The sequence below is a fragment of the Canis lupus genome, chromosome 7, assembly GCF_048164855.1.
Source record: "Canis lupus baileyi chromosome 7, mCanLup2.hap1, whole genome shotgun sequence".
Taxonomy (NCBI): Eukaryota; Metazoa; Chordata; class Mammalia; order Carnivora; family Canidae; genus Canis; species Canis lupus.
This window is the reverse complement of record NC_132844.1, coordinates 37,251,045-37,268,016: the sequence shown is the minus strand read 5'-3', so window position 1 is coordinate 37,268,016 and position 16,972 is coordinate 37,251,045. Positions and strand designations below refer to the sequence as shown.

Here is a 16,972-nt window from a genome sequence, read left to right as displayed (position 1 = left end):
AAAGAACACTTGCAAAAAAAGGAACCCTTACATGACTTCTGGGTAGTATGTATCTAAAAGGTCAAGAATTAAGATGCCATTAGGTTTCTCATTAGTAACCCTAAAATTAAAAGACAATGTAACAACACTTTCAAGATTTGGGGAGGAAAAATTTCCAACTTAAAATTCTATACTCAGCCAAACTATTCACTGTGCGTAGCATAAAGACATTTTTAGCAGGCAAGATCTCAAAATTTTACCTACCATTTACCTTTATTCAAGAAGTTATTTGTCATATACATGTATTGCATCCTCTTTGTCCATTCATCCATTAATAGGACACTATTAATAGGATTGTTTCCACATTTTGGGTGTTGTGAACAGTACTGCAATGAACATAGGAGTGCAGATCTCTTTGATATCCTGCTTTCACTTCCTTTGGATATAAACCTAGAAGTGAAGTTGCTGAATCACAACGGTATTTCTACTTCTTATTTTTTCGAAGAACCACCATTCTGTTTTCCATATTGGTATATGTATACAATGGAATATTATTTCAACCATGAGAAGCATGGAAATCCTTCAGTTGGACGATAAAAATAGACTTTGAAGGCATTATGCTAAGTGAAGTAGCCAGACAGAAAAAGACAAATACTGTGTGGTATCATTTATATATGGAATCCAAATTTTTTAAAAGTCAAACTCCTAGAAACAGAGTAAAAAGTGGTTGCCAGGGACTGGAGGGTTGGGGAAATAGAATAAAAGGGTAAAAACTTTCAGCTCTAAGATGAATAAGGTCTGAGGATCTAATATACAACATAAGGACTATAGTTGATAACGCTGTATTATATAATTGAAATTTGCTAATAGAACTTAAACATTTTCACAAAAAAAAAAGATGAAGGCAATGGGGTAATATATACATTTATCAAATCACCATGATGTATACTTCACTTGTCTTACAATTTTATGTTTATACCTAAATAAAGCTGAATTTGGGGGGGGGGGAAGCTGCTTGGATATAATTATTCTTTTAAGAGAAGAAGATAAACCAAGAAGGAGAAATGGGATCCAGGAAAGAAGAGATCTCACCCAAGAAAGAGTCAAGGGAATCTCCAGGATGATCTGAAGGGAAGTCCCAGAACAAAAGCTGTAGTCAGCCTAAAGAGCGGAGTTAAGCAGGAGGCTGGAGAGCTCCAGAAAAAAGATCTTCAAGGAAATAAAAAATGAAATTGATAGATTTCATGATGTATTTGACTAGTGGAATTTTAGAGTTCTGCTATTTCAGAAATGTATTCACAATAGATACATAAGAGCAAATCAGAAAATTAAAATAGGGCAATAATTACTCTAAGACAAAACAAATATATTTTTTTCACCACATTGCTGAACTAGGAACAACAGTTACATAGTCATAATAATGCAAATGATAAATAGCAACTTAACTAAAAATTGTTTGGGTAAGAGAAAAAGAATGTGTGAGTGAGCTGCCATTATTTTTCATGATAGGAAGCTAATTGATAATGCCTAAAATTAAAATATCAAGAAATATAAGTGTGAGAACAATCCTTAAAAATAAGAATTCTTGGGTGGCTCAGCAGTTTAGCGCAGCCTTTGGCCCAGGGCCTGATCCTGGAGACCAGAAGCGAGTCCCACATCAGGCTCCCTGCACGGAGCCGGCTTCTCCCTCTGCCTGTGTCTCTGCTTCTCTCTCTCTCTGTCTCTCATGAATAAATAAATAAAGTCTTTAAAAAATAATAAGAATTCTTAAAAATAGAAGCAACCTCTATAAGAGCTGAAGGGGGTTTACCTCTAAGGAACAAAAATTAATGAGAACCAAGGTAGGGAAGGGATTGTTGGTTTTCACCCTAAATCTTTTTTAGTTCTCTAACTTCTTAAAACCCGTACCTTGAAAATAATCAGTTCCCTGTTAATTATACCTTTGGAAGGTGACCTGAAACTAAAATTTCCAGAAAGGGTCAATGTGCCATAGCTATAATGCTCCATAAAATACAAGCTAAATACTCCTTTAAGAACTTAATTTAAAAAAAAAAAAAACTTAATTATACTGATATTGTACTTATAATCATAGACCAAAGTTTGAATTTGTTTGGCTGCCTAAAACACCAGGGTCATCTGATAAATGGTAAATTTGGCTTTCATTTTGTTTCTTGTTGGCCTATCCTTTGGAATATATATGCCATGTCAATTAAATCCCTCTGGGGCATTATTTTTCTCTTGCCAACCACCATGTGATTTTGGCTTTAAATATAGGAATATCAGCTATTCATTATATAATTGTGGCCTTGAGTTTCAGGTACTTGAAGCAATTAGTTAAGAAAATGAGCCAAGGACAGGACAAAGTTATGAAGATTGTAAGACAAATGAAGTTATAGTCTTTACTTCCATCTTTACTGTTAACTAATATCAGCTTCAATACAAACGCCACTTGCTCCTTCTGTACCTCCCATTTACAAGACATTTTTAGAAGAGTAATGAAGGGGAAAAGAGCTTAGCTATTAAGATCGATTTGATAGAAAAAAGAGCAAGAAATCAGGTCTTATTTTTAAGAAAATCTTCAATTTTCTAAAAGAGACCCCTTTCATCCCTAGTTTTTGTCACATTGGCAGATAATGTCTTGGTCCCATTTTTTGTTGTATTGTTTGGCTTTTTTTTTTCCACTGGTATCTAATAATGCACCGACTTGTTGGGTGCTTCTAGTTCTACATAGGTCTTCCTTTCAAAGTTTCTGAGTTCACATATTTGATGCCTTCTATGAAAATTGTTTAATTAAAGCAGCCATCAATGCCATCAGAGCATTGGAGGTTCTCTGGACCTCACTATGTAAGAAACTGCAATAATAAACCCATATGTCACCCTACGTCACTCTGTAAATTGTGTTTAAACATTATTTGTGGAGCACCCGGGTGGCTCAGTGGTTGAGCATCTACCTTTGGCACAGGCTTCTTGTGGGGAGCCTGCTTCTCCCTCTGCCTATGTCTCTGCCTCTCTGTGTGTCTCTCATTAATAAATAAATAAAACCTTTTTAAAAATAAAATAAACATTATTTGCAAAGACTAACATTTCAAAATAATTTGATAATTGTTTTACTCTCTTTAAGATGCTAAGATGCTTAGCATAAATTTTCCCAGATTTTAGGTTAAATCAATATGAGCCATGTAAGCAAGGCTCCAGGCAATGAACCCTGCTTCAATTATTTAAACCTCCCTTAATAATATTTTTAAAAATACCCTCAGGTCTTACTACATATTTTTCTAGCTTTTTATATCACTTCTTGAACATTTTACTGAAGTAAAACGTGCATACAGAATAGAGCACATATCTAAAGAGAACTGAGCACTCTTACATAACCAGCACCCAGATAAAGAATAAGAACATGACCAGTACCTCCTGTTGTCCTTTCTCAATCACTGTCCCCCAAGGGTAACCACTATGCTGCCTTCTAATAGCATAGATTAAATAGAATCATGCAGCATTTACTTTTTTGTGTCGTTTCTTTCACTCAACATTATTCATATAAAGTTCATCCATCATTGAGCATCATTCTAGTATGCTATTACTCTGTACTGTTCCACTATGTTAATGTACCACAACTTACCTATTTATTCTACTATTGGTAGATGTTTCAGCATTTCTTGCTCTAGCTCATTAAGAGCAGTGCAATTTTTGGCTTTATAGTACATATCTTTTGATGAACATATATAACACATCTACTGAGTATGTATGTAAGAATGTGTAGCTGTGTCATAGGGTATGTATACATTCAGCTTTAATAGATACTGCCAGTTTCCCAAAGTTGTTGGGTCAACTTGTAACTCTTTTTGTTCAGTGCACATTTATTTAATGATATTCTCAAGAAAAGGCATATTATTAGATCACTGTTTTTTCATTATAAGTTTCAAAATCACAAATGATTTTGTTATTTAGTAGGGATATGACCCATTTAAATTAATCTGCCACATAAAGTAGAATGCTTTAATTTATGAATTATAATTTAAAAATTTCCTTTGGGATATTGGAGTAAACATTTGGTCATTAGAAATGTTTGTAGGGAAAAAATTCACTAAAATCTAGAGAGTAATTTTGGGCAATCTCTTTTTTTTTAAGATTTTATTTATTTATTCATGAGATACACAGAGAGAGAGAGGGAGGCAGAGACACAGGCAGAGGCAGAAGCAGGCTCCATGCAGGGAGCCCGATATGGGACTCAATCCCAGGACTCCAGGATCATGCCCTGGGCCGAAGGCAGGTGCTAAACTGCTGAGCCACCCAGGGATTCCCAATCTCTTAAATGGACAGTTTGAAGGGAAACTTTTCCAGCAATCATCATCAAATAGTAAACAAAAGACAATAGAGTCATTCTAAGACCACAAACCAGACAATCTGAGATAATGTCTCAACTCTACCAACCTTGGGTAAACTCTTAATTTATCTGAGCCTTTATTTTCTCTTTTACAAAATAAGAGTCTTAATCCACACTCTGAGTGTGAGGACTACATGAAAATACATTGTATTATTTATGTCAGGTATAATTATATAGAGATAGCTTATGTTTTACATCAAAAAGCTATAACAGGGATCCCTGGGTGGCGCAGCGGTTTGGCGCCTGCCTTTGGCCCAGGGCGTGATCCTGGAGACCCGGGATTGAATCCCACGTCGGGCTCCCGGTGCATGGAGCCTGCTTCTCCCTCTGCCTGTGTCTCTGCCTCTCTCTCTCTCTCTCTCTCTGTGACTATCATAAATTAAAAAAATAAATAAATAAATAAATAAATAAAAGAAGTTCTAAAAAAATAAAAATAAAAAAAAAGCTATAACAAAAAAAAAAGCCATAACATATTCTTATACCATGATGTTAACTTTTTAACTTTCCAATTATATCCCTAGAGAGTACATTTTCCCTGTCTTATTTTAGCCCTGCTTTTTGTTATAACTGTCTCCATTTTTAGCATTAGAAATACTATACAGTTCAATGTCAGGGAATTACACTAATTCACGTACATTAATGACCCTGTGGTCATTATTTTACTAGCTAGTTTACTATTAATTTGCTAGTTGCATTTGGGTTATCAGTAGTCCTTTGCCATCTTAATAAATAGTGATTAAAGATGTGCAGTTGATTCCCAGAATGCATGTTCTTGCTCAAGATAGTTTACCTTCAATAATGTCATCTCTTTTCCTAACCAATTTGGAAATTGCTTTGTGTTATACTTTTTGGTACTTTTACTCTCTGGTGTGAGTTGTTTTGAAAACCAATTCCACTAATGTGGAATATGTGCAGAATATGTCTAATAGCTGGCTAAAAATGCCAAAATAGTCTTCTTCACTCTTTGGGCATTTGTCGGGACCAGGTATGACAAGGAAAAGATTCTTAATATATATTAAGTTAATAATCTCCCTTTTCATTTTATTCTCTTTTCTCCTCTCTTTTGTTTTTATTTTTTATGTCCCCATGTATGCCACATGCAGTGTGTTTGGCGTAGTTATGCAGCTGATGAGAAGTCTGTTTCCATTGCAACCTGGAAGCCACACTTGAAGGCCTTGCACACCTGCAGCCCTACCAAGTAGGTATCAATGTGACAGCTGGTGCTGTCACCAAGCCTCTTCACATTCGTGAAACAAACTGCACACACACACACACACATGTTGATTTTTGGCTTGTCTTATTCTCTGTTGCTCTTTGAGATATTTAGACCTGTTCAGTAGCAACTCAGGCACAAAACTAAATGGAATCAGTATTGTCCCTCACCATTCACAGACAGAGTTTAAAGATTCAAGGAATATAAACTTGTACGGACATTTATTTCTACTATTTCATGCTTAGTTTCTAATAAATCATTTCATAAAGTCCACGGAAATTCTAAAAGTAACCACCATGATTCTTGAAAAACGATTCCATCACCTGACCCCAAGCAGGGAGCACTTTTTGAAAGCGGTGTACCTTTGCACAAAGTCCCTCAAAGTTATGTCTCATCTGGGTCCTCTTATAGGGTGATCGTTGAGTTTTCACTTGCTGATCAAGCTAGTAACCGTAGCAAAAGAAGAGCTGAAGTCCTAATAGGATTACAGTGTACAGTGAAGCAATGGGACCAATCAGATTAAAATTTGAAATTAGCATTCAAAATTTAGAAGTAATGTAGCTTCTGTTCACATTTGATTGGCCAAAACAAACCACCTGGCCGTGCCTCAACTCAAAGGGGATAGGAAAGTGCAGTCCTACCAAGTGCCTGGAAAGAGAAGCGAACCAGAAAAATTATGAACAGCACTGATAGTTACCACAATCACCTTTAATTTAAAAAAAAAAAATTCTTAGTCCTGGAATCCTGGACTCCAGTTCAACTAGCAGGACATGCTAAATCAAAATTACCACCTAATTAAAGAAATCTTCATTCATTGAAACAACCAAAGCAAGTAAGCCAAGGGAAAGGGTCACTCAGCTTGATTACAACAGTCAGTTCCTCAGGTTGTTCTGACGTTATCAAAGTGCTTATTTACTTCGTAGCTTAGAGCACCTGCTGTTTCCCTTCTTAGTCCGACAAAACCTTAATCCTAGCGACTTCGTGGGCTTCAAGGTATCTTACTACTTTGATTCAATCAGAGAAACCTCTTTCTTACTGATGTGGAAGAGAAATCACCTGGGGAAACCTTCATGACTTATTGCCTGAATTTTCAGTCTCAAAGGAGGTTTGTGATGCTTCAGAGTGCACACTGTTGGGAGGCCGTAGATCTGTCACTGTCAGGATCTGTTACGTTGCTTCTCTGATCTTCCTTGGGCCCCATCCACAAAATGAAGGACAAGAGGTGAGCAAGATAACTTCTAAGCTCTGATAGGACACATCTCCTAAAAGTTGGAGTCAAAACTTTGTCAGCACCTGTGACAGAGATATTCACAGAACCCCAGGTCTTTAGAAGGGATGGAAACTTAGCAAGGAGAGAAGCATGGGTGCTGTTGAATGAATGCATGGATGAGAATTCTCTTTTCATGTAGCTCTTAAAATTTAGTTGACTTTCCTTTATTGAGTATGAGACTCTTTCAAAGTTGCAGTAATAAGAACAAAACATCTCTTCCTTGAGGGTATGAATCAGAAATGGGAATTATATAGAAATTGCATTTCTTGTACTCATGAAGGCTTCTAGGTATATATGTAAGAGGTATATAGAAGAAACAAAAGAGGGGATCCCTGGGTGGTGCAGCGGTTTGGCGCCTGCCTTTGGCCCAGGGCGTGATCCTGGAGACCCGGGATCGAATCCCACGTCGGGATCCTGGTGCATGGAGCCTGCTGCTCTCCCTGCCTCTCTCTCTCTCTCTCTCTGACTATCATAAATAAGTAAAAATTTAAAAAAAAGAAACAAAAGAAGACTCTCAAGTGACAAAAGAGAGTGGTCTATTATCATGTGATAATTTTGCTTTCCACTTCCCAAAGTTTTTGGATTAAAGTCATTCTGAAGCCTAGGAAAAAATATTTAAGAATTAAGTCAAATTCTCCTGGTGCATAAACTATGATTTTACTCACATAATTTCTCTTTTGCCCTCTGATATTTTCCATTTTAAATGGGAGGAGGAGAGAGGAGAGGAGAATTTATGCAAACACCTATATTCATCCTGTTCCACTCTGGCTGTCAGCCATCGCCTCATTGTCCTTTCCCTGCACCCCCCATTAACTCTGAGTCTCAGGCCCATTTACTGAATAACACATACTTGTTCTGAATGACATAGCCATCACTGCAATGGTCATGGGAACCTGAATATCCTAACATCTCTCCCTCCAGTGACATGTTATTGTTCCAAATTGTGTGGTTCTTTATTATTGTTGTGGCTTTTGTTAAACTATTGAGAACATGATAATAATTATGGACTCTGTGATATTATGGGATTCTAGAAATTGTGAGGTACTTTCCCACAAAAAAAATATTCAATGCACAAAAAAAAATCAAAATTTTGCCTACAGTTTTAATGTATTTACAGACTCCCTGAAGCCAAGTTCAGAACCTTTGCTTTAGAAAACAAACCTGATAGGGCAGCCCTGGTGGCTCAGCGGTTTGGCGCCACCTGCAGTCCAGGGCCTGATCCTGGAGACCCGGGATCGAGTCCCACGTCGGGCTCCCTGCATGGAACCTGCTTCTCCCTCTGCCTATGTCTCTGCCTCTCTCTCTCGTTCTCTCTCTGTGTGTTGCTCATGAATAAATAAATAAAATCTTTAAAAAATATATCTTAAAAGAAAACAAACCTGCTTTAATCAAGTTTGTAGATCTGTGAAGAGAATAATTTGCAATGACTTAGAGAGATATTTTTATACTTATAATTAACTGGCTTACTGAGTGTAGAGTGATGTAATAAGAAACAGACTGAAACTTCTTTTTATTTCCATGATGTATTTCCTATAACATTTAGAATTTAAGTACTTCTGAAGAGATGATTCATTCATTCATTTGTGCATTCATTAAATAACTATTCATTGAGCACCTATTGTTTTGCAAGGCACTCTTCCAGGCACTAGAAGTATAGCAGTGAAAGAAAAAAAAACAAATAGATTAGAATCTCAGGCTTTAGGGATATATATTTAAGGGACATTGGGAAGAGAAAATTAATTAATTAGTTAATAAATTTTAAAATATGTAATAGATTAGATGGCAGTTGTGCCAAGGAGAACAGCAAAGTAGGGAAGGAATTTGGGAGACATTAAGGACTACAATTTTAAATAGATCGTCAGGGAAGAGATCATATTAATAGCAGCAGCAGCATCAATAATATCACTATCATTAAAAAAAAACCATGAACTCATGCTCTTGTTCTCAGCAATTTTAGAGATAAAATGAGATACTTTGACTCCTCAACCTCATTCCAGGGAGTAGGATGGAAGAGAGGTGTGACAAGTGTACAGGGGAGGGGAGACAGGGGCAGAGTGAGGGGGCATGCAATACCTGCTCAGACCTGCCAGGGCTATACGGAGCAGTTTCTGTCTCTCTCCTTTCTGATCTGGCTGGTCTCACATACACTTTCAAAGTCTTAGCAGTTGCTGTTTCACAGTTTTGTTTTTTAGTAACAGAGGGATTTACAGAGAGAACGTATTTTTCTTGATGTTTTTCTCAGGGAAAATGAAGGCTATGCAAAGCGTATAACATAAGTAAATGTGCTCTTTTAGGGAGTGAGTCGGTATTTTATGAAGCTGTGGGAAATTATCAAGCTCCAAGGAGGCCGTGTGATAGTGCAATAAGTCAGAATGTAAACATTATCTAATCCAAGGTCTTCAACTTATTCGTAAGAAAATCAAGACCTACAAGAATGTTAGGTGCTTGCCCAAGGACACACACAGCTCATTTGTAGAGACACTACACTGTGTTGCACAGACCTGGATTTGCTAAACTGAGTTATTAAAAATACCATCTAACACTAGTCCAGGAGAGTTGTGATCAATTTTCTATATGCCTAGATGAGTACTAGGTGTTACCACTGTATGTTGGCAAATTGAACTCAAATAAAATCTTTTAAAAATTTTTCCTATATGCCTAATTTACTCCAAGAGCATTCATACTGTATAGAATATGAAAACAAAATCTTCCTCAACAAGTGATTGAAGCACAAGGCCACAGTAACATTAATAAATCCAGATTTAGGAACCCAAAAGTCTGTCTAAAGCACAGAGATTACAGCTACAGTGTAACCAGCACCATTCTAAGAGTCCTTGCTCATGTCAGTAAGATCAGAACCACTTTCTTAACCATGGATAACTTCAGCTAATGTAGAGTCTACGGTTTTGGGTCACATGTGGGTACCATTAGTTGTGCTAAATATATGTGCCAACTCAGGTCTATGCCACAAAGAATATACATTTTAAAAGTTGGGTGCATTTATTATAAGGAATACTGCTTCTATGGATCTTACTTGAAGAGAATTACCTAAGGTGCTTTATTCCCCGACCTCCATTTTGGCCATTATCAAGTGCTATAAATGTATTCACCAGTTTATCATCATTTCTTTTCTGCCTGCACGCACCTGAAGGAAAGAACAAGGGGAAACATCAAGCAGGTTTGTGATTTCTCTTCTGCTACATGTTTGTTTATAAACCTGATGCCTAACCGATGTTTTAAATGTGTCTCATGTGAGTAAAATTGATCAACAAATACAAGATGATTAAAAGTTACCTTTCACAAGATTGCCTGCAAAGATTGCTGTTTCATTGATTTCCACCACTCCCTCCACCACCCCCACCACCCCCGCCTTGGAAGCATCAGTGTCTCCCTAACTCACTGCTTTTTATGATCGGGAGGGCATGGAACATTCTTAAGGAAAAATAATTATTATGGCCTTTGGTTATTCCTTGCTACCATTTTCTCAGACAGAAGTCCTACCTGAGTATTTAAATTCCAGGAAGCAGTCTAAGATATATTCCCCTTCATCAGGGTCCTTTTAGAGTAAGAAAATGGGTTTTTTGGGCAAAAGGAACAGTGTGTACAGAAGGTAAGAAGAGTCTCTCTGTGACATCTCCAGCTCGTTAAACACTGGTGTACTTGGGTAACGTGATTCAGAAGAAGAGCCTCCCCTCCACCACCACCCCATCCTTTAGGAAGAATATAATCCTCCCAGAAACTTCACCAAATAATTTATGACCATTCTTTCATGCCTTTCAAGGAAATGCTTTATCAGATAAAAGAGCAGAGAGTTAGACCTAGGAGGAATGGGAGGTGAAAGAGAACATTTTATTCTGTGTGAGTGAGTGCCAGAAAGAGTGGATTTGGGAGCAAAGCCCCGAAGGACAGAGCCAGGTGGATCTCAGCACTGATGGTGTGAGGAGTAGCAAAGGCAGAACCACCATTCCAGGTGCCAGGAAGAGAAGAAGAAAAAAAAATTTTCCCTATCATTGCTACTTGTTTCAGTAATGAGGAGACACAGGCATTCCACCTGCACAGAGTTGGCCCCTGTGGAAGATCCAAAGGGAGTCCAGGGATTGTTCCTTTAGTTTTGTATTGCCGTGTTAATGACATTAATTTATAATTTACAGTACTGAAACTATTTTAGAGAAAGTTCACTTGGGATAATGAGGTTCTGGGTCATCCTTTTCTACATTATATTAACGCTTAAAAAGATTCACAAGTCAGAACATAAATGCATCCGTGATGAGAGATAGATGTAGTAGAATGCTCAACACTCCTTCAAGGTAGGTCAGCCTACACAGGGATGCCATTAAAGACCCTTCTCTTACCTGGTAGACAAAGAGCTAGAGCAAAAGTCACTAGATATTACTGGGTGACATTTCCAAAAAGTTTTAGTAGCCTGAAGATTTGGTCTTATTTACTTTAGAGATTTTTCTGCCCAAAGAGAAGTTCTGGTCATTGGACTCAGAACATTCTTTGCATAGACTCTAGAAGAGGCAGTCTCCCCAGTTCTCACCATTTAGTCCTCTTTTGTCTATATTTCATGCAAACAAACCCTGCCGTCCTTCTGATGTGGCAATTTTATTTGCAAAGAGTTACAGAAAATAAATTGTAGCCATTATAAACCATTTAGTCTATTTAGTGTTATATGAAGAGCTATCCTTGCTTCAGGAGCTATCCATATACAAATTATGTCAAAGGGTAATTTGTCTCCAAATCTTAAAGGCAGAGACTATCTTTGGTACAAACTCCATAACTACCTGAGAGCAAGGTCACCTGTCTTGGTTCCATCCTCCAAAACAGAACTATTGACACCTAAAGGGGAAGTTTGTGAATCAGGTGAAGGTGTCTGCAAAAATGCGACCCTGTACAGCAGTCCTGAGTGAGGGGTCACCTTGGGCTAACACGATATTGTACTTTTTCCAAATATTACCAAGGCAGAAAGCAAAGACAAAATTAGAGTGTAACTATTAAGCTTCTGTTCCTCACTCCAGAAATGAACCTTCTAATCAGCTCTTACGACTCAAAAGGACTGCCAACCAAATTTTTTAAATTTCATGATGCTCACATATATGTAAAACTTCAAATTTTATTCTACATGCTTGTGACTAAGGGTGTCAAAAATAACTCACCTGTAGTCTTGAACATATATAGAAACACTGTGTTACACAGAGATTTCTTGCTTCTCTATGGTCATTGAACATTTGGCAAAACCACCTTAAAATATGTCCTGTATTACCATTTACCATGCCTGCCTACTTGATGTTTCATACCTGATACACTTAGGTCTTTTATCCTCCAGTTATGTATCATATAACCCTGTGCAAAGCAATGACATAAGATGTGCTCGATAAATAATTCTTGGATAGAGTAATAAGATGTCCCTGACCTCAAATAGTTCATGTATAAAGAGAAAACACCAACAAGAATAGAAAGAAGAAATACATAGAAAGAAAGAAAATGAAAAAGTAAAAACATTTCAATAATCTGAAGGAAACAAGCTGAAGCTCCCATTTTAACACGACTTCAGTTTTCACCTTGTGTTCCATAGGCAATGGAATTTATAAACTGCATAATGAATGCAAAAGACTATTCTATTAACAATAGCAACAGTACCATCTTAAGAAAAACAAATTTGCCCTCACTCAAGCAAAATATGCACAAAGGAAAATGCATTTGTAATGCAAACCGTCTCTTGGAAGAGAGGAAATTTAGGTCTAGACTATTGTTGATTAATCCTGGACCCAATTTTAAATGGACTGATTAACACCGCCCAAGTGCAAAGTGCTTTACTGTGTTTGGGGCATTGTATTATTGATGGTGATTCAGATAAGCAGAAGAGATAAGCCTCAGCCAACCCTGTTATCTTCCAGATATCTCAGAGCCGGGAGTCTCCTAAATCTTTCTTCATGGCTTTTCATTGTGTTAAGAATTGGGAGAAATTCAAGCATAGACAGGTTTAGTACAGTAGCCAATAACCCTCTCCTGGTGCCAGGCATTTGTTTCCTCTGAATGACCAGGCCATATACAGAGAGGCTTTTCTCTCTGCAGAATGTAGTGACGCATCACACATATTCATATACTCCTGTAGCTAGCTAGGTTCCCTGCTTTGGAATGTTCCTGTTAGAGACATTTTTTACTTTTCTACACTGAGGTTAGGGTATGTTGAAACAAATTTGGACTAGGGAAAGTCATCCAGTACTGTGATGCTTTTGCATTGTTTGCAACAGGTCCAAAATTTTTCTTTAAAAATACAAACCATCAGTCCCAAGAAGACCTCAACCAAACAACAGTTAAACTAATGTCTCTTTGAGAGATTAAAATAATGTCTTTGGTACAGGATCAGGTACAAATTACTATTCATCTCAATTGAGCCTGCTCTATTCTTCCCCTTCTTAGACCATAAATGCAACTTCTTTAGCATCATTTAATGATTCGTTTGTTTTCCTCTGTCTTCCCATTAAAACAGTTCTAATCTCATATGTAGTGAATATTTTTTGTTGCTTTTATTGTCGTTAATCATCCCATTAAGTCATTTTTCCAACTCATTTTTTAAACTGGTTAGTTTTTCTCTGTTTGGGTACAAATTGTCACTTTCAGAAGACAGAATTTACCTACAAACCCATCTAACCAAATTAAGGCAGTATTCTCACCTTGAGATTTTATGTCCTCCTTCCTTCTTCCTTGACAAGGAGGTCAGTTAGCCATCTTGAACACACTGCCACAAAAAGACTTTTACTTCTTCCTACCTATTAAGTTTTGATTGCTACAAGAATAGGTCATGCTAATGGAAGTTGAGGGATTATCTGTAAATCTCGCTACCTCTGCTTATCCTGTCTCCATAATCAGTTGTTGGCTGTGTTTGTGTTTCATAGTTAAGCTGATCAGTCTATAGGCTTTAAATAGAACCCTGTCAAACTTCTTATTAGACTGTCTATAGTTGCTCTAACAGGTTCTTGTGAGACTGTTACAAAGATGCATGTCTTAAAAGTTAAAGCATAAATGATACTTTTATTATGTTATCATCTTGTGCTGTGATCCACTGAGTGCTTCATTCAAACTGCTCCTACGTTTATTAGGTTCTGAGATGTGTGGTTCTTAGGAAAGAACTCTAGAATGCTGACAGAAAAGACTGTGTGTTCTTGTATTTCTTAGGCGTTTATTTTCCATTATTTACATTTTATTTCTTCTGTGTGCAATGAATGATCTGCATGTGTTGTTAAACTGAGTAAGACTAGACTTTTTTTTTTTTTTCAGCATAATCAACTTGTGTCCTTATGGGCAAAATGTTAGATTGTTTCAAAAACAATCTTTTGAAAATGGTCTCTCCTTCTGTTCACACTTATTGCTAGAGGGAAAGGATTTAGTCTTTTAAAACACATCAAAAGATTTTCAATAAGAAATTCTTTCTTTAACAAGCTAGTAACCTAAAATCTTTTCTTCTGACCTTTCTGAGCATGTATTCTGACAATTACTGATATTAACTATAACTGCAGGTATTTTATACAAATCAAGAACGTTTTTAATATTTAAAAGCAATTACTGTTACCAACTTCATTGATTCCTATAAATATTTATTCTTAAAGTTCTGAAATATTTTGTTCCTCACTTATACTGTATTGCATTGCTATTTATTACAAGGGTTGCTATATTTTAAAATATTTATGCTCTTTCATATGAATCACATGCTAACACACAGACTACTATCATTTGTAATGCCTATTTCACATTCCGTTACTTCAACCTCACCATTAAGAGCACTGATTATATTCCAAGCAGCACAATTAAACAACATAGTACTTACTGCTTAAGTAATCTGTATACTTATATCTGAAAAACATTAAGGCCAAATGACTTCGTTGTTCTAAAAAGAAAAAGAAATCCCAAAGCACTTTCGTGGTGGTGAAATGCTTAGTAATGTGCTGCTCTATTTCCCTCACTCCTAGTAAGTTCTGTAGTAATAAGCAGAAGCTCTTCAGAATGTACACTTCACGGAAGCAGAGGTACCCAGCATCCTGGCTATTGACATGAAATTTGAGAATGCCAACTAACCTCAGGTGCATGACCAGGTTACACTGCCATCCTACCTGAGCCCTGCTCAGAGACTCACTCTTCCTAAGGACTTCTTGAATGAGGTTTTCAACCCGCTTGTAATTTTCCCCCGTGCCTGTTGCCTGCTTTGATACTCCACCCCAGGGATAACTAGGCAGGGTCCCACACAGCACTGGCAGTCAGCCCCTTGGCGCCTCCTTGTGGTGGGACAACTGCTAAGCTGCTGCACGCACTGGATTGTTATGGCTCGGTCCCCATATTGTGCCTGAGGCGAGAATTTGTAGAATGCTTATCCTATGAAGGACTAAAACCCTAATTAAGTATAACAAGAACCACAGCATTCCAAGTCCAAGAGGATTACTGTGGGGTTACGGTAATGCCACACAGTTCCCTGGCAGGGAACATTTAGCAGTAGCCTGCATGCTGAGCCATTTGAGTAACTTGTCTGGCTCCTAGAGAGGGAAGGATTCCCTTGCACAATCCCCCATAGTTGTGCAAATGCCCTCTAGTAGAGTCCTCAGCTGGGGAGGTGGGACTGCATACTCAAAGATGCCACAGTCAATGAACACAGTGCCCTGTTGATTACTTTTTTCCAGAGAGAGATCTTCTTGTTGGCCTCCTGGGAATAATCTTTGACAATCTTCCTAAAAACATTGTTACAAAATCTTCCTCAAAATTCATGTTTATAGGGGCATCTGGCTGGCAGAGCATGTGACCTCTCTATCTCAGGGTCATGAGTTCAAGCCCCACGTTGGGCATGGAGCATATTATTTTTTAAAATCATGTTTATAGATGTGATTTTTTAAAAGTAGGAAAATAATGAAAACTTGAATGGACCAGAAAAGAGTCTCTATTTTTAATCAATGTGCATTTTCAATAACAGCCATCTAGTCAGTTTAATAGTTGTCTAACCAAGATGCTCTGTTGATTTCCAAAGTGGAAAAGAAGTAGAAAAACTAATAAAAGTGAATTTTTGTAAGAACAGGTCTTTGCTTTGGAGAACAAAATTTTGCCTGGTTAAAAAGTTCTGGGTTAAGATCTTATTCTTAACTTTCATACAATTCTGTCAAAAGAGAAAGTGAAAGTATTACGCCTTTTTCCCCCCAATTTCATATGTAATATGTTGGATTCACTTTAAAATGATTTTGGTAATTCTTTTAATATTAGACATTGGCAAATATTTACGCAGTTAAGAAGGACCAAAAGGGAAATGGTAACTAGAACTCATTTGTATCAATTTTAAATGCTTTAAATAGTACTAAGATTCAGAGAATAATATTATTTCCACTTCCATTAATTATTAAAGATAATATCAAAATGTTTCATAGAGGCAACTTTTTGAAATATTTTCATAGGAGTAATTGTTTTTAAATATTTTGTTATTGTAAATACGCCATGAAGGTTTTAACACTGATACTTATTTCAGATTTTTTTACTTTTTCGGTTATTGAAATTTTTAAAAGGGAAAACAATTTAAATTTAAATTTCATATTAAATGGTTTTATGATGATGTTTCATCAGTTTTCTCTTCATTTAGTTGGTATAAGAAAGAGATATATCTTTAAAGTTTGAGAAAATAATTTGATATGAACTAAACTCAATCCTCTGTAGTAATTAACATCAATGAGTTCCAGAAAAGGTAATCAATGAGATCAAGTATAGTGAGAACACTTGTAGTGCTAGCTATGTAAACTTAAGCCATTAATCTAAATGAAGGTGCAGAGTTGAGCATATGTTCCTGAACCCGATCATCATAAATTTAAATGATGGAACCGATGTGCTGAAATTGAAGGGAGGTGTGAAATTTTTACTATTTAAATAAAACAAAGCTTGAGAAGAGTAGACAATTTGGGCCCTATCCCTTTGAGGATTTGTTTAAATAATTTGAAGGTTTGGAATGACATGAAGAACCTAGCTTCAGCATAAAAAGATACAGTTTTCTATGTTATCGTTGCTGTTGTTTGATGTGATCTACCATTTAATCATGCATTTGTCAAGTATGGAGAAAACCTTTGACTGACGGGATTGTTTTAAAGAACTCTTGAACCCA

At 36.8% G+C, this 16,972-nt stretch overlaps 1 protein-coding gene across 3 annotated transcripts in view; it reads left to right on the top strand.

Moving 5' to 3' along the window:
- KCNQ5 (potassium voltage-gated channel subfamily Q member 5) overlaps positions 1 to 16,972 on the top strand; it is a 496,689-nt gene that overhangs the window by 418,136 nt on the left and 61,581 nt on the right. The window contains exons 8-9 of one of the 3 annotated variants that reach the window (XM_072832358.1): positions 5,467 to 5,561; positions 14,817 to 14,873. In XM_072832358.1, coding sequence (XP_072688459.1) covers positions 5,467 to 5,561; positions 14,817 to 14,873 — 152 coding nt within the window. Of the gene's footprint in view, positions 1 to 5,466; positions 5,562 to 9,997; positions 10,025 to 14,816; positions 14,874 to 16,972 lie in introns of all 3 variants that reach the window. The other 2 variants (XM_072832359.1, XM_072832360.1) reach the window with 2 other exon arrangements.